This window comes from Tenrec ecaudatus, chromosome 14 (genome assembly GCF_050624435.1).
Source record: "Tenrec ecaudatus isolate mTenEca1 chromosome 14, mTenEca1.hap1, whole genome shotgun sequence".
Lineage (NCBI taxonomy): Eukaryota > Metazoa > Chordata > Mammalia > Afrosoricida > Tenrecidae > Tenrec > Tenrec ecaudatus.
Window position 1 is genome coordinate 54,693,442 of NC_134543.1, and position 25,138 is coordinate 54,718,579.

Consider the following 25,138-nt stretch of genomic DNA (forward strand, 5'->3'; position numbering starts at 1 on the left):
CCCCATTTCCATCCAAGTACTTATTAAATTATCAGTCGACAATTTTATTTTTAAGAATTCTTAAAAATGCTTCCCACAACTCTCTTATCCTTTGTGTTTGCTATTGATTTTTGCTTGTTTATAGAATCACAGATTGATGGGGTTTGGGAGATAAATATTGCATACCCGCCTCTGGCAGGACTATATTCAATTCATCCTCAGATGATACCGTATTCCTTTATAGATAAAAGCATCTGCAGGACGCTGTTCTGTGGTTTATTTACTTGAGAAGTGCTCCCTGATGTCTTACCTTTTTCTTCTTCTTCTTTTTTTTTTAGTGAAAGGAGGGAGAGGTTTTTTTAGTGAGAGTTCAAAACATATTTTACCCCCAAGTTCATAAAGATGGTTTTTATCTATAATATTTTCCTTCAGGGGCTGAATAAATATTGATATTTATATTATGTTTATAACACAAAGTATCGAGGTATCACATACATTGTTTTCTATACTGTTAAGAAATTAAGGGAAAATAAAAATCCAAGAAACAAGGTAAGACTCGTTTCGAGCTTGTCAGCATTTGGGCAAATGGTTCTGGTAACGGGATTTGCATTCTTAAAGCTAAGGGAATGATTTTAAATTTATTTTAAAATTTATTTTTAGGTCCATTTTGATCAGTTTAAAGAAGCGCTCATACTCATCTTGTCTAGAACGCTGCCAGATGAAGAACACTTTCAAGAGCCAGGTAAGGACACCCCTTCTCTTCTCTGTGTTCACCTGTAAAACGTTACCAGGGAGAGTCTGGCCTCCGTGAGCTTCTCTAGGAAGATGGCAGGTGGGGGTGGGGGGTGTCTGTCTTTCTTAGACGGAGTAGTTTTTGTTGTTTTTTTTCAGTGACTCTTCTTTTGATATCATCATCCAAGCCTTGCAGCTGTTGAACACCACAATGAGACTTCCCCACTGTAACACTGTTATGGAATAAATAATTGATTCGTTCCTAGGCGATATGTCAGAGAATGTGGCAATAACTCAGTCTCAGAGGGAGTAGAATGAAGCTGAAGGGTGCTTGTTTCATCCATCTTTCCTGTGTAAACTAGATTAGATGCTGGGATTTTGCGGAAGGATGCAAATTTTGAGCAAGTGTCTGAAAGAAAAACGGTCTAGAAATAATTTTAAGTCATCCAGTAAGTGGAGAGCCCTCTGCTGCAGGCATTCTTTTATTATAATTGCTTTTCTGCCTCCCAATTTACGTGGTAATTCTTGAGACCCGCGCTGTGCCTCTTTGTATCCCCAAGGCCTGGCAGGAAGTTCAAAGTGCAGGAATCAATGCGTGCTCTGAAGTAAAAGACGCAGTGTTGTGCTCCATGTTTAAGGCGCCATTGACGATAAGGCAGTGTTACTTCATGTACTTCAGTTTTAAAGTATATAATTACCAATTATGATGGTACAATGCCGCTCTTTAGAAAGCATTGACATTAGAGTGTTCAGATTGTGTGGAGAAAAAATGTTTGAGAATCAATGAACTATGTAAATATTTGAGGGAAGTGCGAACAATGTGGAAATTTGTGTTATGATATTTTCTAGTTTGATCCGATCAGTGGCGAGGCCTATTAAAGGAATTTCAGGAGTATGGAATGATTGATACCTTGTTTGTGGCGGTGAGGACATGCGTTTTCCCAACTCATAGAACTGCGAACTAAAAGGGTGAAATGTACTGTGTGTGAACGATGCCTCAGCCGGCCTGATTTTAGAAAAACGAGAACATCCAAAAACAGTCCAGCTTTGAGACTGAAGCGACATCATCGTGTTTTGCCACCACGAGTCATTCAGTGTGACCTATTAGATGAGGCACAGATGGGAGTTCATTTCTTATCCTTCCCGTGATCTAATTATTTGAACTGGCTTGTAAAATGCTCTGGGTATATGGCTGCAGTGGATTCTAGTTGGAGACCCCCAGTCTTGACAACGGCCACCACTCCTAGGTGGGAATTCTCTACTCTCGGGTTATCCAGAGTCCTCTGGAAGCTCCCAGGGAGCTGTGCAGGGAGGCTCCTGCATTCTGTACATGCTTTAGACAAGCAGGTCTCTTTCTGTGGGTGATCCTGCCAGCGGTGGATTTTTATTCCCTCACATGTTGGGGGTACTTTTACTTTTTAAAGGTTATCTTTCATCTGAAGAACAATATTACAAGACCTGGGATGCCCAATAGTGCTCCGGTGGCATTGGCACCGGCAGACGTTTTCATTAATCTGAGCGCCGGCGATGGAAGCATAACCTCAGCAGTGCCCTTTCGTGTGCTGATAATGTGCCCTCGTGCACGTTTGGGAACGGGCGCCCCTGCCAATAGTCCAGAGGATCCCTCTACTGCCTTTTCATCAACACCTTTACTGCCACCTGCCAGAGAGTTGTCATGCGATGTGCAGAGTTTGATGACTGCAGATGTGAGCATCGCCCCTGTGGTTGTGCAGTGCCGGGAGCCACACAAGAGGATGTAGCAGACAGTGGCTGCCCCACGGCAGGTAGCCGCCCAGAAGGAGCAGTTTACATTGCCAGCTCCAGATGGTGGCTTCACAGTCACGTGTGAACCTCACTGCTGTGCGGGCAGAAACCACCATTGGGACACGTCTGCCCGGACACCACACAGAAGGATTTTATGGCGTCGCCGTGTGCTCCATCCTCGGCAGCACATCTTTGTTACCGTGCTGCCCAAATTGGTGTAATGAAGCAGCAAAGGACACACTGGTAGCATTTATGTGGCTTCTTTCAAGGGTCCTGGCACGATAGCTCTGGGACTGAGTTGAGCCTGTGCCCACGAGAGCCTTACCTAATCTGCAGCAGTGAGTCACCCCTCCTCCCACATTGCCTGCTGTTTCTGCCTCTCACCCATCTTTCCTGGGCCCTCGCAGTTGTTCCTGGGATCGTGCAATTCTTTCCGCTCAAGCATTCTCCCCCCAACTCTACAGTGTGCCCCTTGCCCCACAGGCTGTCGGGTTTGGCTGGCAAGAGACCAAAGGGGCTGGACTCAAAACAGTACACGTGTCGTGAGGCCACCTGAATGCACTTCTCTCCTCCCTTTAGGACAACTGTTCCTTAAACCGTAGCCCGTAGCATTTTAAAACATTTTATGGTGGTGAAATGAACATCATAATCATTTTTTAAGATGTAATGATCTTTAAGTGTGCAATTCAGCCATGTTGATTACAGTTATACCATGTTGTGATATTAAGACCATAGGGCTGGAGAGGACGTTTCATTGATGAGCAAATTGAAGACCAAAGAGGGACTTCCCTTAACTAAAGTCGTTTCACACAGAGTGACAGGAGAGGAGGCTAGACTAGCACTGTCCCCCAGAGACGGGATTCAGAGGCTTTCGTTTGAAGATGGGAGCCCCCAGGTGGATGAGCTGGGGCAAACCCCATCCTCAGTTGGACCTACAGCCCAGTCAGAGCCAGTAAGAAGGAGCAAGCGTGAATTTTCATCCACCAGTAGTGCAGAGCGACCTGCTCCCGCATCCTCGTACTATTTGGCTGCTTAGCACTCAATTCACCATTTACCATAAGGGGCCAGGACTATGGGATTTTCGTTCTGCCTTTTAAATTAAATGGTGTTGGTAGACTTGGAAAGAAATCCCATAACCATTGTGATTCTGATTCTTAGCAACCCTGTCGGACAGAATAGACCTGCCCAGAGGGTTTCCAACACTACAGTCTTTACCAAAGCCAACTGCCTGTCTTTCTCCCATGGATCAGCTGATAGATTCAAACCACCAACCTTTTGGTTAGCAGCCAAGTGCTTTATCACTGGTGGAGAAAGCCTGGTCTTTCTCCTGTGGAGTGGCTGGTGCTTTCAGATGCTGGTCTTGAGGTTAGCAGCCCAACATGTAACCAACATGCACCATAGGGCAGATGGAGGCAAGACCTTGAACCTAGAGCCAAAAACCTGCATCCCACTCCTGCCTCTGCCCTCTCATTGAGTGGCCTCATAAGCAACCACCACTGAGGTCTTTGTTCATCTCATTTATAAAAGTGGGTGCGTTGGGGGATTCTTAAGTCTCAGCCCCAAGATTTGATAGTGTCATCGCCTAGTGCCTGAATGACAAGTGGCCAGAGGAGCTGCCAGTTTCCTGTGGCAGGATCTCTGTAACGGCATTATCTACACCCATGCAAACCAGCTTCATGGCCTGAAGGCTTTATCCCCATAAGTTGACACTGTGAATATTTGCATCCTAAGGACAAATGTTCAGTGTATTTTCATTTCCCTCTAATCAAAATACTACAGTAACACAGCCCTCATGGAAGTCGAGAGGAGATGGAATTAAAGGAATTATATTTCCATAGTCCTAGACTCAGCTGTTTATGACTTCCCGGGGTACAGGATGTTGTGTGTTTTAAGACACGCAGTATGGACTTGGTTCTTTCAGCATTCTTTTAAGCTGTGTTATTTATGGATCTAAGATTCTTCAGAGGATTTTTCCCTCTAAACAAATAATAATACTAGAAAACCCTGCTAAGTTTTAGAAAATGGATTGTGGGGTAGAGGAATCCTTGGGAATGCCACATGATTAGCTTGGTCAGTGGTACACCTCTCTCTGCGCTTTAATTTGGAACGATTTCTCCAGCAACAAGAGGAAGCATTAGCTGTGTTTCCTGTTGGCTGCAGCTTTGGAGGGTAGGGTTCTGTCGTGGGACTGCTGGCACCACCTCTAAACTACACGGGGTCGACACGTCTCTCGAGTCTGCTCTCCAGAGAGTCTGTCCTTGCTGGGCGCCTCGTGCATTAGATTTCTGCTCGGTAGGTGATAGCATAAGGCAGAAGGCCCTCTCTTTCCCTGATATGGTTCACAATCAATGCTGCCCCTTGGTGAGGAAGACCAGGTTTGAAGAAGCCAAATTATTAGGGAAATAAGGTGAGGCATTGTTTCTGCACAGATTTTTTTGTGGGGAGGGGGTGTAATATTTTTGTAACCAACATTTCTACTTACAGAAACTGCCCTAAATATCATTTTGTTCCTTGTACTGGGGGGAGGGACCAGAGGGACACTGGAAATACAATAAGGGGACACCTTTTCCCTTTCTTAGCATATGTCCTGGGACCCAGCCTAGGGTGAGATCCTGACTTGCAGTGTTTGAAGATTTGTGTTGGAAACTGCATTCATGGGCCTTGAAGCAGATGCTGACGTCTGGAGGAGGCCCCTGCTGTAGGAAGTGTTGGACACACAAGATCCCCGAGGGTTCCGGGGATTGAGTTGGGCTGCTTCATCACAAGTCATTGGTTCAGATCCTCCCGCTGCTCTGTCAGAGGAAGATGGGGACTGTCTACTATGAAGATTGATGTCCTCAGGAATCCTGGGAAGCAGTTCTACCCTGTCCTATGAGTTGCAATTGCTATGGCAATGGGTTATTATGCAAAGATGGAGTTCCTTCATGGTGCAAAGGTTTAACACTGTGTTAGTCTGGGATGACTAGAGAAACAAACCCAGGGAACCTCATGTGTGTAAGAGAGACCTTTATATCAAAGAGCAATTGTACATTAAGAAAATATCCCAGTCCAGATCAGGTCCGTATGTCTGATATTACCCCATATGTTAATACTAGTCCATAAATTCCTCTTCAGATGCACGCAGCCATGCATGATGCTGAATGCAGGAAGATCCCAGGCCAGTGGGTGTGGAAGGCCTTGTGGATCCAGTGATGATGGAAGCATCTCAGCGCTGACTTGGGTCTCCATGTGGCTCCTCCAGTTCCAGGGCTCGGGCTGCATCAGTGTAGCTCCATGTGGCTTTGTTAGCAGGAAGACAAAACAGAGTGTGTGTGTTCCACCTCCAGGGAAGAGGTTAAGAGTTCCCAGAATCCTCAGGAGAAGGCCATGCCCACACAGAGGCCTCATTGGCTGTGACCTGATGGACAGGCTAGACTCCGCCCCTTCACTCTTAATATTCTCAAGTTGGCACCAGATTATGTAACTCCCACAAACACCTTTAGCTTCAAGTTTGACTGCAGGTGTTTAACAGATTTGGTTGTCAGTTCAAGCCCATAAGAGGCACTCCGAAAGCCCTATGATCTATTTCCCAAAATATCAGCCCCATTGGAAACCCTATAGAGTTTTAATGGTCATTGGAATATCACAATGATTAAGGGTAAGGTTACATAGCCAATTATCATTGGAGCTATCAATAAATTATATAAGTTGAATTGGCAAAAGTCATGATCAACATATTTTTAACCAAAACAAACAAAAAGAAAAGTAACTGCCAAGGCTGCTTATGTAACCAAACACCTCAGGGGATTTGGTTACCTGATTTGAAGGTTTAGGGTCATGGTTTAATAAGCCGTCTTTATTACTTGCCCCAATCATGCTTTTACTGCTTTTGTTCTACCTCCTAGTTACTTGCAACTTGCCTGAGGTCAGAAGGCTTTCAAGTGGCAATCCCCGGCACAACAATTGGTCTCTTAGCCTGGAGGAGAGAGGAGGCTGGGGAGGAAGAACAGGACTGTACCAAATTGCCTCCCTGAACTACTGCGGTGGCCTTGTCATGAGACCAGAAAAACTGGAGGGTGCGGGGGGGACCATTACTGAGCATTTTGATCAAAGATTCTACAGAAGGTTCATGACCAATAGGAGGAAATGTAGAACAGAAATTCATGTTATCATGGACCCCTGCGACCCTGGAGCCATGAAAGTTAGACGAACCCCGGAAACTATGGCCCTGAGATACTCTTTAAAAAGCATCTTAAACCAAAGCTTGAAGCCAAAAATATCTCTTACAAATCATTTAAAGTGATACAAAAACTTAGCTTTACTAGTGAAAATGATCTCACCTTGAGCATTATGCCTTTTTAAAGATACATGGGATCAAAGTGACAACTTGGGAGGATAGATGGGGCCCTCGGGGGCAGTGCGGTTCTATCAGCGAGGGAGAAACCACTCCGCAGAGGAGGCTGAGAACGCTGCCCAACTTGAAGAATGCAAACGATGTCGCCAGCGGGTACAGTAGGGACGGTTGTGAAGTAGTACATGCTCTGCTGTTTACATATTCAACAGCAATAAATTAAAATACACGTGCGCAGTTTTACCCTGACGCACATGGGGCATCAGGAATTGGGACGGACTCCATGACGATTGATAATACACAGACGGCCCAAGGGGCTTCTCTTGCTTTCTCAGTTGCGTGAGTTAAGAAGCTCCTGCTCCCTGGGCGTCTGTGTAATGTTAACAGTGAGGCACACACATTTTCTCCGAAAGTTACAGGCACATGGATGTCAGAGGGTCTTACTGACTGACACTGCAGCTCTTTCATGGGCAGTGGCATCTCTGGGAGTGACTAACTAGGCTGTTAGACCTCCACCAGCAACCACCAGCAACCAAAGAGTGTAGTATTTATGAATCTGGAGAGACTGGAGAAACTCCTGCCCCCTTGAAGGGCAGGTACAATGATAGGCTCTGTCTAGAAGTAATTAAGACAGTAGGCACTAAGAACTGTTACAATCCCTTTGCCTAACCTTTGAAGTCTTAATATTCACTGACCCCTAGCTTCTAATTAATATCCATCGACGCACAGACAAAATACATGATTAAAGGATGGAGGAGGTAGTTAACACGTTGCAATGCCAGTGAAAAATGCTCAGGGTTATGTCTCTAACATCTAATAGATGCCCATAGGGCATCCCACTCTGCTACAAGACGCAACCCGAAGGTATTCATTCAGCTTAAGCTCTGTGGGCCAACGAATTTAGCTCCCCGAATTAAGTGTCCAGAGATACCCACTGCAGTAAACTTCAGCCTGAAGGCACTCAGCTCCACTTTTTTAGGTCAGCAAGTTCAGCTTCCCCAATTAGTGCCCAGAGGAACCCCACTCCACAAGTCAGCTTAAAAAGCAGTCCTATTTCCTTGTCCTTGGGTTGAGAAGTCCATCACTGTCTTCCATGCTTTGGCTACTTGTTCGGTCACTGCCTCTCTGATGGTATAGCCATCAGAGATGGGAATCAGAAGACACCCAGCTGTCTTCTGGGTCCAGCAGTTTGCTGTCAGGAATTTCAGGCTCAGAATACACCCTCCATTCCTGGCTCTTGCTAGTAATGAGATCCCTCCTGCTGCTTCTCAAAGGGCTCATTTTATACACAGCAGGATGGCCCTCCAGGGAGTCCCATGGACAGTGATCCACAGATGAATCCTGTCAGTGTCTACTACCACCTTCTTAGCAGACCTATGGAGGGAAAGGTCGTTTGGCGGATGATAGAGACTTTGACTAGAAGAGCCACATTAAATAATACACTGCCCCTGCATTACCAATTTCAGATGTATGCTCCATTTACAAATAATTATGAATGTGCACAATGGTGTGGGTATAAGGCTAGTCATTTTAAATAGTGGGGGAAATTTCTTAACAAGTACAAAACGTTGGCAGTATGTTGTTTAGGCAATTTACAATGTATCTGAGCAATTAAAGACTAAGCAGCTATTAAACTGGTATGGAGGAATCCGTACTGTTCTGACAAGTTCACTAAGCATACAAAGACACAATCTTTAAAAATAGATGCGCAAAATATACTCGTATTATTTAAAATTAAATAAGGCTGATAAGACTGGGTAATGAAAGCGTTTCCTTGAGAGTTATGTGATATTTTAAGTTACTTTCCACAGTTTTCTGCAGAGTCTCTTTGAGGATTGGTATGCCCTTCACGCTCATTGAAGGGAGAGGAGACTAGCGAGGCAGAGGAAATTGGAGCAGGAAGGAGATCGGAGATGATGAACTGGATCACGTCATTAAGTGCATGCCACCGCTCTTACTACTTCTCACAAAGGAGGCCGGGGAACTTGTGAAGGGACTACGTGCTGTCAGACTCTCCCGCCTCCTGGCTTTGTGCACATGAGACTCCGTGCAGGGTCCCGCTCGGGCCCGCCAGCCTCAGAGCTGCTACTGACCCCACAGCATCTCCAGGTGCGAGACCAGAGTGGCTGAGCTCGGTGTTGCCGCCGCCCCCCCCCCCCCCCCCTTAAGGAGAGGAGCCTTTGAGAGGTTGTGTCACTGATTTGGGTAAGAACTGAGTGCTCGGACCGAAGTCCATGTGATTCCAAAGCCCGGCTCTTTCCCTGGAGCCCTGCTCCCTGGGGAAGTGTCTGCGCTGGTAGCTCTTCCTGACACGTAACATGACCGTTATAAAGTGGGAGCGGTAGACGGTACCACTGCGCTCCGGTTACAGGCGAGAGGCTTCCGTGAAGAAAGCTGAGCTAAGAGGTTACTTAAAAGAGATGTGTTTTGAGCTGAGCCTGGACCAACAGGGAGGAGGCAGGTACGTGGAAGAGAGATCTCTGCCACCTTCATCTTCTTCCCCAAAGTGGTGGTTCAAGATGCAGGTCTTACCAAGAGGGCACGGCAGACTGATCCTCCTGTGAGAAGCTGGGAAAGCAACCATAGGATCATTCTCAGCTCGAAGATTTTTGCTGTTGACTAATTTTCACTTGTTTTCAAGTTTAGAAAAATCATCAAGTCAGGCCAATCGCCCTCTTTGAGGGCGGAGTGAGGCTGCTAACCTTCCCCTCACAGCCAGCGCTAATCAGGAAACCGCCCCCCATCCCTTGGTGTTCAGAAGGCCCCATGTTCTGGAAAAAGCATCAGAAACTGGCGGTGGTGATACAGAGACTCCACCGAAAATTCCGTCACTGAATGGCAACAACAGAAGACTTAAAAGCCTGCGTTGACCATCTGGACCTCGTGGGAGCTTCCAGAGAAGTCCTTGCTGAGCCTGGGGCTGGGGGCCCCAGGAGCAACTGTTGTGAGGAAGGTCCTGGGCTGCTGTCCCCGGATCCTCTGTGGACACAGCAAGCACACCGGGAAGGAAAGGGGATGGTGGATAATGGCAGAAGGCTTTCCTTGGATGAGTTTGTTCATTTTCTGTCGGCCTCTCCTCCTGTGCCCTTGTCTGCTTCCAACTCCCAGCCCACCCTTTGGCATCTTTACATCCTCAAATCTTAACTCCCCTGAAGGAATGGCTTAGAGGACATCTCTGACCTCCTCTGCCTTCAGTAGGGAGAAAGAGACTACAGCTTCAAACCAGCCCAAGGCCATAAGGCAGGGGGGTCCAACATGCCTCCAGCCTCCACCTCCGCCCGTCTTTACCCTATTCTGACCCCACCAGCTCTCCCACGGCTCCCTTCTGCTGGGCTCAGTCATTATCTGGCTCACATACATTTTGGCACCTCAGATGTTCAGCTTGTTTCTGGGCATATGTGACTTGCTGATTCCAAAAAATGGCACCAGTTTCCCCCTCTTAGCTCTAGTTTTTGAGATACAGGACATGTGCCCATATACCCACACACCACTGCTCGCCAATAAAATAATCAGGATATTTTAATGTGGTGTTAGCTAGCCTGAGGTAGAGAAAGTACGCACTGGCTTTATTTAAGGTAGTTTGTGCTGTACTAAATATTTAGGTCAGCTTATCCTTCACATGGTGTGCTCTGATCCAAAGATATAGTTCAACAGTGCAAATTCCATGAGCTTGGAATTTTCCCCAAGTATCACTTCGCCTTTATTAGGAACCGAACAGCAGGCAGTTCCAATTAGTTCTCTTAAATGGGAGCCAGAAGTAAAAGTTACTGTACAATAACAATAATGCCCTGATAGTATAGTGGGCTGTGTGTTATACTGCTAGCCAAGGTCAGCCATTCAAGCTCACCTGCTGCTTGACAAGAGAAAGATGAGGCTGTTCTGTTTCCAGAGGGATTTGCAGCCTCAGAAGCCCACAGGAGAAGTTCTACTCTGTTCTACAGGGTCGCTATGAGTGGTAACCAACTGACTAGTCATGAGTTTGGTACAATACATAGAAACTCAAATGTTCTGAAATTCAAAATAGGTCTTTTCCAGTCTTGTTATGACACAACGTCTCCACCTGTGCATAGAAACTTTGGACAGTTAGAATGTTTCTTATAAAGAAGCATGGAGTCAACCTCGCCTCTGAATCATTTGACATGGATTATCCATGGACGGCTATAGGTTCAAATGTGTTCTGAAATATGCCTGCTGCATAATTTGAAGAAAAGTTTAGATCTTCAAAATATTTATGAAAATTGCTATGAAGTCTTTTTTTTAACACTTTAAATTGCTCTCACACCTTCATGTATGTGCCCTTTGAGTGTTCTTTTTATATTCCACTCAAGCCATGTTCTGGTCAGCGTGTAGTCTCTGCATCCTGCACAGCCTCTTGTACCACAAAGAGCAACTCATGCCATGTCATTGGTTCTAATTCACAGTGACTCCGTGGCACAGAGAACTACTAGCCCTTTGGATTTCCAAACCCTTAAGTCTTCTAGAGCCTTCAGGGTGACTAATGCATTTGAACCACTGACCTCATGATTGGCAGCTCAGTGTGTAACCAGCTAGCCTCCATGGCTTCATTGACAACTTTCCTTGAAATATGTAATTTAATATGTAATTCTTCCTCATCATCAAACTTTATTATTGACATTCAAATGTTTTGTAGAGAAAAGAAACCAAGCAAACACTTAGGACTGTGTGAGAAATAAAACTCAGGCTCTGTACAGGTCAGCATTTACATCTGGGCAAGACCCTCCCCGTCAGCCACAGCAGCCGCCCTTGTCTGACGCCCCTTGGCAGATGCAGCCCTAGGCACACTTGGCACCACCAGCAGGGCAGCAGGAGCCAGCAGGAGCATAGGACCAGTTGGGGTCCATGTCCAGGGAGGTGAGGACAGGTGGGTAGGAGGATGCAGAGCAGGTGGAAAGCTGCATCACCTAATTCTTCTTCAAATATCTCGTAAGTCTCATCCTGTAATTTCATCTGAATTCTTCTCATATTTGAAACTAGGATGAAATTAATAAATAAGTGTAACTTAATAGCTGAAGAGCTAGTGGAATTCCCTAGCTAAGAAACTAGAGAAGATGCGGTCTATCAATGCGATTTTCTGAACCAGTACCCCAAGTAACCCCAGGAACAGGCTTGAAAACCAAGAGACCAAGAAAAAAATGTGTGTGTGCAGTGGGAATCAGTTTTCAAGTGCTTAACAACAACAACAAAACAATGGTTGTTGACCACAGAGACCCTCTCTGGGTCTGTGTGTCTCTCCCCCTCTCATCATTTGAGCAAATGCTTAAAGTAGAAGAAGGATGTGTGGCCCTGACCGTCAGTGGGAATTGTTTGTACAGTATGATGATGCTGATCCCTTATTGGTCATATAGAGGGTTTGGAGATTCAGTGATGAGGAAACCTTAATACCTGTGCTTCCTGTGTGCATCCTAATTAATGCCTTTATTCCTGAAAGATTATCAGTCAATTTTTCTAGAAAATGACTTTGTAATGTATGTATACTATGTGAATGATGTTTACTCAAAATTGGTTATTAAAACATACCCAAAAAACTTCCTTCCAAAACCAAACTCTGCCATCGAGTTAAATCTGACTCATAACACTCCTATATCCTCTAAGTGCATGAAGAATAAACAAAATGAACAAAAACCTGTAGGACAGAATAGAACTGCCTCTGTGGGTTTCCAAGATTGTAACACTTTACAGGAGCAGGCAGCCTCATCTTTCTCTTTCGGCACAGCTGGTGAGTTTGAACTGCTGACCTTGTGGTTAGCAGCCCAACACAAAACCCACTGTGCCACCAATGAAAAAATAAGTACGTAAACCAAAAAACAGAATCTCTATGTTTCACAGTCTATTAATTTCTATTGCTTAGAAAAAAAAAACAGTGTTTCAAATCCATCACTGCTCGATATACTGTGTGGTATGTTTAGTACTAACCATGTAGATAACCATTTCGTTCACAGGTGGGTTTGGGATTAAATCACAGTGGTTTTTGTAAGAGAGGCCCTTTTGCCAGGACTTCAACCAGTTCTTCCTGGTTTGGTCATTGCCAATAAAGTGAAGCCAGAATGGACCTTAATCTGTACAATGTGGGGACCCCAACAATAGCCAGAACTGGGAACATGGTGAGTTGGTGCTCAGCTAGCTCTGTAACCCCGTCGTAGAAAACAGGGGCAGTGTTCTTGTAGCATAGCAACCAAGCCTTTCCCCCAGTGAGTCAGAAGCCAGGGTGCCCTGCTCAAAGATGGCAGCCTGTCCTACTGCTCTGAGTGAAGTGCCCTCTCCACAGTCCTGGCAGTAAGCCCGTCTCCTGCACTGTGGTCCTGAAAGGGCTCCCTGTGCCCCTGCCAAGTCCCCGTCGAGGCCTGTGGACTGCACTTTTTCCTGTTCCGCTCCCCCAGTTGTCAGAGCTCAGGTCTGCTCCAGTTGTGCCGCACCAGCCATAACCAACCCAGGAAGAATTAGTGCCCCCGGCTCCCCCCACGTTAACCTGTGCCCCTCTCTCCCCTGAGCAAGGGTGGGAGGTCTGTGTGGCAGGGTCCCTTTGCCCTGGCTACCACAGGCCATGACACTCTCCCACACTTGACAATCCATGCTCCCTTTTTGGAGTTCAGAACTTTTCTCTTTTCTGAGCTCTCGTAGTCACTAATGGTGTATCGTGTATGCCACTAAGATGTAAGCCTGCATAATGAATTAAGAATGGTTCTGCATTGCCTCTTATCTGACTAGCATCGGTGGGTGTCAGCTGCCAACAAGGAGCTCGGGTGTCTGAGCCACTCCTGAATGCTCACAAGCTGACACACTCGCTTCTGATAAAAGGTACTTTCAAATATGCATGCGATTTTCAATATCAATTTTGTATGCTTAAAAACTTTCTGTAAAAGAATCACTCGACCTAATAAAACGACTTGGCTGGGGCTTCTTTTTAAAGGCTGGATCTAAATATCGCTAGAAGTGAGACAGTCAGCATAAATACTTCACTCTGAGCCTTCCTGTCGGTTTTCTGGATGTTTCTGATCACATTTGTGAATGGAGTGAAACCTGAGCTTGTAGAGAGGAGAGAGCGTGGTTGGCCGAAACTGGCTCGCCCCCTTTGCTATCATGGTTTCAGTGATGACAGGGAAGGGTTTTGTCCCTTCACTTCTCCAGGCAGCCGCCGTCAATCTGAGGGTGTGTGTACATGCCTCCTGTAAGCATCTACGTGTCTGAGTTCAGACACCTGTTGTGCAGATTGTCACGTTTAAGCAGCACACACCGGGTGTTCTCTACAGAGACAATAGGTCTGTGAGTAGGTGGTGAGACAACGGACGTCCAAGCATAGCCAGTCTTCTGTATTTGACTAGCATGTACTATTCTCCTAGTACTGGGCACGGTGCTAAAACAGTTCTTAAAAGGCACTTGAACAGAGTGAAGTATTTATTGTATTGCTTTGAAGCTACTCATTGTAGATGAAGCTTAGTCTGAGGTGGTGGTGGCGGCAGCGGTGGCAGTGGTGGTGGCAGCTTTGGTGGTAGTGCATGGTGAGCCAGAGCTGTGTTAATGGCAAAGACCTGATCTCCTTCTTTAAGGTCAAGAGATGATTCATCCCTTCTGCATACTCCTTTTATTGAAAAAGTACAACACTGAAGCCCATGATGCACCATTTTCCTCATGGGGGCTCTCGTTTGCTAGGTTCATCTCCAGTTCTTAATTTGGTAATGAGATCTTAAGGTCAGGTTTCATATGAGAGACTAGCTGTCATTCACTGTTCAGAATCCACTGTGTTGCTTTATTCCATCCTCCCGCTTGTCTGACAGATCAGCAAGGGGAATGGTTAACCAAGGACTCATTCAGATAAGAGAAGGGTGTGTTGCAGATGCATGGGTGTGGACACTAACCTTACAGTGGGATCTGGTGTTCCTGTTAGCGTCATTGTTTAAGAATTCCATGTCAGTATGTCAAACCTCGGGGAAAGAGGACCTCTCCCTTCTGTCCTGATCTTAAGTATGCACTTAGTCAGCTCCTTCTTGTTCCCACTGCAAAGCGCCTTTATGGACAGATGCTGGGCATTTGCTCCAGATGCTAGAAACCCAGAATTAGCAGCTCTGCTCTGGACCTGACCCAATCCCCCTCTGATAACGCCCACTTTCCACACAGCTAACAAATGGCCGTGGCTTCTTTGGGGGTAGGTATAAGAGGCTGCGCCAGCTAAGGAGTGAGATCACCATGTAATGTGGCTTCAACTCTTATCTCCTTGGCCAGACTGCTCCCCAGAAGCTCAGCCCAAATATGTCAGAGGTGGGAAGCGTTATGGACGAAGGTCCCTTCCAGAGTTTCAAGAATCTGTGGAGGAGTTTGACGAGGTGACAGTGATTGAGCCGCTGAATGAGGAAGCTCGGCCTTCACACATCACAGCCAGCGACTGCAATGACGTAAGTACTCGGATGGGCACATTCATCTTGATCATGGCGTGGAGGCCCCTGTCATTGGGCCACAGGGACAGGACAACCCAGGGCGTTGTGGAATGAGCCGGGCCAGCCACTGGCTGACGTTACTGTTTCCTGCCTGCCTTTTGGATATGGTCGCATGGTCAACCTTTCGGTTTGGATGTTTTCACCTGTTTCCATTTTTAGACATGTCCATGCATGCTCTATGCTTATCCATTTTGAAATTCAGTTATTTCCAGTTACCTTCTGGCTCTTTGGGGGGAGTCTCTGCTCTCCACAACACTGTCATTTTTAGTTGTATAAAAGGCTCATCTATTCCCATTCCCCACATTCTACAACACAGCATCCGTGACAGGTAAGACATGGAAGAATGCGTGGACGGCATTTTGAGAGCCTGCATCTTGTCTTTTGCGGTGGGGCAAGGCAAGTGTGAAGTTTGCTCTGCGCCTCTGGATACCGAGCAAGGGCAGTTGCCGGGCTTCTCACTGGTACAGCCACATCGGCGTGCCGTGTTCTCAGGCATTCGGAGGTTGGCCTGCCCTCCCTTGTCCCTGGCTTTCATTCTGCACACTGCCATAATCCACCAGTCACGCGGAGGGAGCAGCAGCGTCTTTTTTCCCTCCTCGCGGCTCGTTGAGCCACAGCCCATTTATAGAGCAGGATTGAAAGTGCCGTGCTGAGCACACTCTAAATATTTCTTGCAAATCCCAGCTGAAGAATGGCTGGAAATATCTCAGATACTAATATAAACTGAGAAAGGGCCAAAGTTGCTCAGCTTCTGCATAGTTGTCTGTGGATCGTAGGTTGCTGTGTGCGTGTGTGTGCGTGTGCGCGTGTGTGTAGTGTGTGGAGAGAGGAAAGGAGATTGCTGCTAAACTCACGTCAGCTTCTGAAGCTACGGGAAGCTTATTCCCAGTATTGTCCCCAGTGAGTAGATATCGACTATCTCCAGCTTTCCGAAACAGCCGCAAACCCAAAAGATAACTGGGAAAATCCCAAGTGTGGAGCAGAAGTCACACTGAACATTAGAAGTACCCGGCTGACATGCCAATCCGACCATGTTTGCACTGTGTGTTAAGGAAGGCGCCCCCAGCCTCACAGCGGAGGACAGGAAGGCGCAGAAACGTGGTGGGAGAAAGCAACGCAACTGGAGAGGGGGAGAAATGGAAACCACAGGAGCCGTCCCTGTGGTCCCAGGAGAGGCGGGCAGTGACTGCAGGAGCACTTGAGACACAGGAGGCAGATAGATGCTGCTGCAGACAGCACACGCCCTGGGCTGGGTCAATGGGGCAGAGGCTACTTCTCCTCTGGGGGCACAGCCCAGGTCAGTGGCCCTTCAGGGGCCCTTGGAGAGGCTACCTAGAGATCTCCCAACCCTGAAAACCACACCCACTCACTCATATTCATTCTCTCTCTCTCTTTCTCTTTCTCTCTCTCTCTCTCTCTATTTACATAGACAACTTTAGAGGGGCAAGTCATTTGCGTACTCCAGTGAGCACAATGTTGATATATTTATCTCGCTGTAGGGCAGGGGATCCTTTTTATTGCACACGGTCTTCTCATAGCCCTGGGTAGTGTGCAGTGCATCTGAGCCACTGCTCTATGAAAAAATGGTTCAAATGCCTCAGTACTTTACAGGGTAAGCCTTTGTTGTCTGGAAAAGACTTTAAAATCTAATATATCATTCCCCTAACCATTTTTTCAATACCCCGTGCATTATTATTTGGTGATAAGAAATCAAATTAAGAACTTATATTTTCATTCTCTGGTCTCTAATCACCACCTGAGAATGCCCTGGAACTTGAACAGAGCTGACCTGTGTTTCTCCTATCCTTGATCTGATCGATTGACTCCCATGAAGATTTTCAATTTAAGAAAGGAGGCTTTGGTTTTGTGTATAAACACAGGTAGTACTTGAGACCTGAGTGTGGACAAAGTCTTGTTGCACAGGTCTACCTGAACGGACGCTTTGAGGGCCCCATTTCACCCCGGCACCCTACAGCTTCTCATGCCTGCTCTGGCAAGCTCCAGCTGTGACCTCTTGATGCTCTGCCTAGAAGACATCGTGGTTACAGACCCTCAGAGAGCTGCACATCGAGGCCTGGGGGGGTCATTTGTTTCCATTTCTGTTCCCTGAGTCACTCCTCCTGGCAACTCTGATAGCCTGCTGTGCCTTGCACAGAGACTCTCCAGGAGTAGCAGGGAACTCCTTTGACCCGATTTATACTCCCAAGGCTCAGTCAGTTGCCTTCTGCCATCAAAATAATGCAGTGGGTTTGGTTTTGGAGAGAGAGAATGTGTGTACGCACATGTGTTAGTCAGTCATTTGAACTTATCAGGTTGTAGTTGAAGTATCTCTTTATAAGATTAATAATTTCATATGAGGTAGCCCTGGTAGTACTGCTGGGTAACTGTTTGACAGCTAACTGCCAGGTTAGTAGTTCAAAGCCCCCAGCTGCTTCTCAGTAGAAATTGGAGGCTGCCCTGCTCCCATAAGAAACCCTGCTTAGGGTGGCTGGGAGTCAGAATTGACCCCCTGGTAGTAAGTTTACCTAGCTTCCTCTGTGACATTGTGGATGGGCATAGTAACTGCAGAATGGACAGCTAGCACTTCTGTGTGGTAACTGTGGTCCTCATGTCACCCTTGCTGCCTCGCTGATGCATATCACCTAGTGGTCTCCTTTTTTCAATGTGTGTCCTGTTAGATCAGGATCACAGTCCTGCTTCCTTGCCAGTTTCCAATTTAGCATGTTCCAGGGGCAACTATCTGTCACTTTAGAGATGCCTGTCCCTTTCACAGAAGCAGCTAACTCTCCTGGGTGCCACCCAGTGATGCGCATTCTAGAGAAGGGGAGAGCATGGAGGCCCCCACCTGGGCAGTCACTGGGAATCTGTCAGGAATTCCTTACAAGGAGTTTGGAATCTGTATTTGTTGCTTTCTTCTGCCCTCCACCCCACACTTTACCTGCCTGGGGTTCTTTTGTCTCCTGTCCCTGGATGCTGTGTGTAGGTGGTGGCTGACCACACACCTCAGTGTCCCCAGACAAACTTGATGGAGGCACTGGGGCTGGGTCTCCCCAGCTGTGCACGTTGCTTATGGAAGAGTCCGGGGCAAGGTGGCCCCTGGTTTCCTTGGTGGTCTGAGGGGAAGATTGGAGGAGTCTCGGTTTCCCCTGCTGGTCTTTCTTAAAATGACTTTAGAGTGTTTTTGGTTTGTTTTTTTAAGAAGACAATAAGAGGATCCAAACCTTTTGTTGGAAGTTAAATGGAGGGGAAGCCTGGCTGCCACTATGTAAACGGGAGCCTAATTATAGCTCTAGGGTAGATCAAGAAATAATTCCACGTCTTGGAGGACTTGGAGCAGACAGTGGGATGGCTTCATGTCACAAGCACCTATTCAAGCTGTTCCAGAGTGCGTCCCTTCTTTCTAGGAAGATAGAAGATGAAAATTCCTCCTTCCTTTTCTTGTAGGGCTATTTTGAAGCAGCAGAAGTTGTGAGAGTTTGAATAGGATTCTTTCCCGACTCCTGGGAGAGTGATTCAGGACATTTCTTTCTATGTCCTTACCGGGGAAGCACATGCTAAGGCAGTTTCCAGCAGCTACCCGTAAGCCTGCCCTACCAAGGGGACACCGACACGCGGGGCAGGGACTGCAGTGCTGACATGCGGGGCAGGGACTGCGGTGCTGTCATAGAATCATTTTGAAGCCATGACATTCGTTTCTAATGGAACTACCACATGAATCTTCAGGCCTCACTAGTTATAAGTGACTTGGATCCAGTCCTGAGACTGTCCATGGACCACCGTTGTGATGACCCCCCATGGACAGGGCCCACTTTGTCCAGTGGGAATACAGGTGTTCGCCGCCTGGGCCTCGCTCCCTGCAATAGGGTGTAGGAGACTAAACCTTGCTGCCAGGCTGGTAGCTTTTTTGTTTGCTTGTTAAATGAGGCTCGTGTTGTACTTTGGTTGAGGTATGTTACAGCCCTAACATAAATCCTGAACATTGTAATCCTCTCCGTTCTGCCCTCACCCACAGCGCTTTACCTGGCAATCACACTCTTCACTGCAGAAAGGGGGCACGGCATACTAACGTGGCCGTGATGCATGCCCTCCCCTACCAACTTTAGTTTGCAAGGCAGTCAAGCCATTCCGCAGGGAAACGCTCTGCAGTCTTGCTAAACGCTCAGTACTGAAATGGGCATTCTGCAATTTCACTGGAGAGCCCAGGAGGGGGATGTGCTAATTCACAAGTGACAGCTGGGTCCCACCGTAGGGCTGAAGTGTGCCTTCCCTGTCCAATTTCGTGTGTTTATCTGACAAATGGAGCCCCTGGGACTCTGCCCTCTCATCGAGGGTGGGAGCGAGCCAAAGTGGCCCTTTTTCTGTTTTCATGGCATCATTTTCACTGAAGGCGAGTCAGTGGGACATTCAATTCTGGACTAATCCAGGCCAACAAAGGGCGCATTCTTGCTTCCGACCTGAGGTGATTCGTGAGGAGGTTTGGATCATCCTTGTTATTGCTTTGTTTCGGTCATTAACAGAAAGAAGGGAGATACTGGGTTCAGTGGAGGAACGTTTTGTTTATTTCGTGAAGATGGCTTTTACATGCAGTGCTTGCTGGGATGCTCTGACTTCCCCACTCAGGTTTCTGCTGAGTGTAGGTGGAAGGGGAAACTAACCGATTCTCAATTCCACCCTATATTACGCAGACCTGGGAGGAAAGGTCGGACAATTAATACAATTGGGGCAGGGCCACTTTGCTTTTGCCCTGGTTGAAGACAGAGGACACCTTGTTGACGGTTTTCCTCCACAGGGAATTTATCGGGTCTAGTAAGATTTGATCAAGGGCAAGGGGCTGAAACAATTGTTTCTTCAGCAGTAGACAACAGTGGTGTAAGCCAATACCTCAGGCTTTCACGCTGCAGTTTAACTGAGAGCCTGAGGGACTAGTGGGAGCCTCAAACTGAACAAGCAAATCGGGCTTTCTGGTGGGCTGGGAGGACACACAGCACTGGCTGTCCACAGTTAAGAAATGAGAAAACAAGAAATGGCATTGACGGCCCTCCATGAAATCCAGATTCTTCTAGAAGTGTGAAACTGGCTGTTTCCCCCCTCATGTTGCTTTCCATACACCCATAACTTTGCAGTGAAACTTTATGAGCTATCTATTGGCATTGGATCAAGTCACTCTTTAGTTCTGGAGCAAACTTCCTTAAGATATAAGAAAGAGAAGAAGGCTTCTTATCTGGCTATTTCCAGAGATGAGACACTCCTTCAAGATACAGTAGTTCACTTGAAAGTGATATAAAATGGCCCTTAAGCACGAGCGCATTGTCTCTTATCCGAGCACATACAGATGGTCAGGCTTCTGGGTCCTGGAAGGAGAGGCCCTTGGAAGCCAGCCCTGCCCTCTACCTTCAAGCCATCAAGTCAGTTCTGACTCTCAGCAACCCTGTGTCTCCACACTGATGCGCACTGCCAGAATGCAGCAGGAGCAGAAAGCAAATTCAAATTTAGCAAGTTAACTTTAATGGTGATAGTAACCCTTTGTATGCTCATAAATATTTCCAACTAAAAAGGCAATAATTGATTAAGTGACCCAACCGATAGATACCTGATGAGTAACTCTGCTAAGCAGGACGCCATGAGCAGGATGTATTTAAAAATTCCTTTTTCCAGGTGACAGAACAATCTGAAAACAGGTAGTAGTCATGGTTACACAGCATGATGATTGCAATTAATGTTACGGCTTAAAAATGTGAAATGGCAAATGGTCTGTTATTTGTGTATACATACCGTATACTCTCCCCAAATTTCCTTTGAGGATTTAAAATCCAGTGAACCGAAAGCAATCCTGAATCATTGCTGGGAAAAGAGGCTTAAGACTAAAACTCTTTTAAATTCAGCATTTCCTCATACTGTCATATGAAAGGTTTTTTGGCAATATAGCAGAATATGCGTTGAAAAGTTGTACATTACTGCTTCTTATCCCAGTGACATAGCAGATTATGCATGGGGTTGCTAACTGCAAGGTTGGCAGTTCCAAGCTGCTAGCCACTCTGTGGAACAAAGATGAGGCTTTCCGGTCTCATCAAGATTAAGACCTTGGAAACCCACAGGGGACTGTCCTTCTCTATGTGTACCTCTAATTGACTAGAGGGCAGTGAGTTTGTTTTGGGTTTCCCCAAACCCATATTAGGATGCCCTGTTATGCATAGTTTTGAGACCTAAAGCAACTAATGCTGGTCATGCCCATCCTGCATCTGAACAGCTGGTCCCGGGATTCAGGACCCAGAGCTCAGAGCCCTTCATTGCCTGGGTTGGCCTTCAAAGGCAGGCCTGCAGGAAGTGGACCGCAGTCCTAGGAAGTGCCTCACCCTGGGAACACAGCCAGCCCTGCTGGGCACACGGCGCTTCCCGTCCCAGACTCGAGGACAGGATCTACAAACACTTAGCACCGTGAGTGAGATGCACCGTGGAGGCCGTGTTTAATAAGTCCTTACATGCTGATGGAGGAGCCCTGGCTCTGGGCGCGGGGAGAGTTGACCCTAACTTTACAGAGGCGGTGGCTGATGCAATCTACCCACCAGCCCTGTGGGAGCAAGGCCTGGGGACCCGCATTCAAGAAGATGACAGCCAAGAAAAGCCAAGGGGACAAGTTCCTCTTCGACCTGGGGTCACTCTGAGTTGAAATTTCCGTATGGCCCCCAACAACAACAGCAACATTTGGATCATACGTAAACTGACTTCTCTCTTCATCTGAGAAAGCTAGAGCTTAGCTAGGTGGTGGTGGGCCTCGCTCCCAGCTGTGCACAGCAGGACTGGGCAGCTCTTTAAAAATGTGCATCTGACTCTGTTTGTTTGGGGATATCTTATTTGAACACATTTCCTTCTTCTTTTCACAGCTTGCAAGATTTTACCCTTAAAATCAAACAAACAAAACAAACAAACAAAAACCTGCTTCATACGCTGAGACGGCAGACGTAGACATCAGCTTAGCAAGCTCTGCTGGGAGAGGCTCTCCCGCGTGCCCCATAATCGCCCCGATAATTGTGTTCGTTAGCCATACATTCTGGGGAGCAAAGGTCTGCGGGAGAGCAGATGGTGGTTGGGGGCAGTGTGTGTGCTATTGTGAGCAGGGATCGCACCCGGCCCTTGGACTGCAGATGCTGGCCCGGCCTTGGAGGGGCTCCGGCCATCTGCTCTGCGGTCCAGCAAAGCAGGTGGCCCTCCAAAGAAAGCATTCCAAAAAGCGGTGCCGCTGCGCACGGGGCCGACGTGTGCGGGGCACCCTTGTCCAGCTGTAGGACAACTGGAACCCCTACCACAAAGGACATTGAGATGCAAGGCTTCCTTTGTCTGCCTGAGGGGCTGGGCTGCCTTCTGTAGCAACCCTGCAGGCTGGGAGCTCTCCATGGGCTGGTCACCAGCACACTTGGCATGGTAATGAGGAAGCTCAGGAAGCCCCTGCCAGCTGCTGGCCCCCACCCCCACCCCACAGAGCCCTCAGAAGTGGGGGCGGAGCACATACCAGGCTGGCTTCTAAATTAAATCAAACTGTGCTTCAGCCCCACACCCAGCCGGCTCAAAGCTGTAGTTTTTAAAGTGAGTCTCTTCCAGGACTGTTCTTGGAACCCGCCCTGGTGTGCTCTGCCCAGCTCTCCGGCTGCCCTGGACTAGTTTTCACACCCAAGGGCTGCGGCTCACAAGCAACTTGTCACTCAATTGGCGGCACATGAAGTTTTGCAAATCTGAGGCACACTCGGGGAGCTTGGAACCGTCATTATTTACTTCTCCCTGGGGAAACCGAGGCACGTAGCGGTTAGGTTACCCCGCCCAAGTTATCACAGGTGGTGAAACTTGATCCTGAAAATGATCACAAGAGTTCAGCTCTGGGGTCCGAGCCCGGAGCCACTCCATTGTTCCGGCTGAAGTAAGAGTGAACACTTCCCAACCGCAGGGCCTGTGCCCCCCTGCCTATGAGGTCAGCAGGTGGGTGACTCAGCCCCACTTTGCAGACAGGGGTAGAGTCAGAGTTCACCCTGGCAGTGCCTCCCCTAGACCCCTGGGCTTCACCAGCCAGCAGCAGTTTTTGCCCTGCAAGTGTGAGTCAGTAAAGTCCCACAGTATGAACTTATTTTTAGAATTTATTACTATCTAGTCTTCCTTCAGTGAGAGCCTGTCTGAAATGTCAAAGGGAGAGATGAAACTTTCTTTCTCTTGAATTAAGTATTAAGAACCGTTCCCAGCGATTACTGGCCCTTCCTTGTCTCCATCTCTCCCCCACCCCACCCCCGCCTTTCCCAGAGATTTCCTTGATGATCCCTCTTCAAGTGCTGGGCTTGATCTGTGTCTGTCATCCAGCGGCAATGCCTCCCTTCATTGCCCCAGTACTGCAGCCAAATAATCTAAACCACCCCCCCCCAACCTTCTAACCTGCCTTCCCCTCCCTCTCCCTCTGCTTTTTAATTGGAACCACTGGCTCCAGGCAGTGAGAATGAAAATAAATGAGCTATGAATGAATTGAAGCTTCCCCTCCCAGCGCCCACCCTCCATACCCCCCTGAAGTTGCAATTTAATCACAAATGTCCACTGCCGCGTGCTTACCTCCCTGAAGTTAAAGGAACAGACCCCTTGGTGCAGGCTAGCGAGAAGACTAGCATCTGTGTGGGTGCTGAAGTCCATCTCCAGTTGAGGAGGTCCTGAAATCAAAATTTGGCCAGCTTACTTCTCTCCTCCACACTGTTTCTTATAACCCATCACTGGAGATGCCCGACAAAGTGGTACCTCCAGAGATTGGAACTCGTTGAAGTGACCTCTTACCTAGCCACCTCCACTTGCCTTCACAGTGAAAGTGAAGCCATTTAAGCTGTGGTGCTGCCCAGGTTTAGAAGGCCGTACCATACCGATGCTTTATGTTCAGCTCTCCTGAAGTCTAGTGGTTGGAAGTCGCCCATCAGTGCCATAGAAGCCTGGGCCATTTGTTTCCTGCACGGTGGCCGCCAAGGCACCCCTGTGGAGCAGCCGATCTACTCTGTAGCACGTGGATGGCCATAGGCTGGACCCGACTCAATGCACTTTGTTTGGTTGAGCTGTCTTCAGTTAGGGTTGGTCTCGGTCCCTAATGCTCCCAGTCTGTCTACACTCCAGTAAGTGCAGAGGCACCGGCATCCACAGGGCACCCCTCCACAGCAGCATGCAGGCTTTCCACCAAGCTCTCTCCATCAGGCCCCCAGCAAGCAGACCTTCCAGATGGTGCAGAGAGGTACATACCCAAGGGGGATGGCTTCTTCCCTTCTCCCCCCATCTCCACCCCCAGGTCACACACACACAGGACATTACCTGAGTGACCATTTTAGGGCAGGTGGGAAACACAGTATTGAAAGCTGTGCCTATTCGTGTTGCCTAGACAACATTTATAACAGCAAGAGAAATGAAATGGTCTCCCGTAGGCCCTCACTGAAATGCCCCTGATTTTATGATGTTTCCTTCCAGCCTTTGTTTCATTGTGTAAACATGTTTTTGCAGTGATAAGCATAACGTTTCAGTAGCTGTTTTTCCATGGTCAGACGTGCTTTTTTAATTGTGCTTTTAATGACTACATTATGCCGTATCATAATACTTTATGCCCCATTGTTGAACGCTGAAATTGTGTTCAGTGATTTACTGTTTCAGAAAGTGCTACAGTGCACACATCTGTGCACACGGCTCTTTTCCCCCCGTTCCTGTTTTATTGCCTTGCGAAATCATTGGGTCAAACAACACTTTTATGAGTTTTGAAACACGCAGCCATTTTCTTTACGAACGGGATCTTTATATTGCTACCAATAGGCAGTATCGGACCGGACCCCACTTTAAGTGACACCTCTGACAAGAGAAGGGGTGGTTGTCTTTCAGACAGTTTTCT

The 25,138-nt window shown here is 47.4% G+C and overlaps 1 protein-coding gene across 3 annotated transcripts in view; it reads left to right on the top strand.

Annotated features, from left to right (window-relative positions):
• The window catches only part of NIN (ninein), a 112,058-nt gene that overhangs the window by 24,455 nt on the left and 62,465 nt on the right, over positions 1 to 25,138 (top strand). For all 3 annotated transcript variants that reach the window (XM_075531973.1, XM_075531972.1, XM_075531971.1), the window contains 2 exons: positions 640 to 721; positions 15,044 to 15,213. In XM_075531973.1, the coding sequence (XP_075388088.1) occupies positions 640 to 721; positions 15,044 to 15,213 (252 nt within the window). The remainder of the gene's footprint in view (positions 1 to 639; positions 722 to 15,043; positions 15,214 to 25,138) is intronic.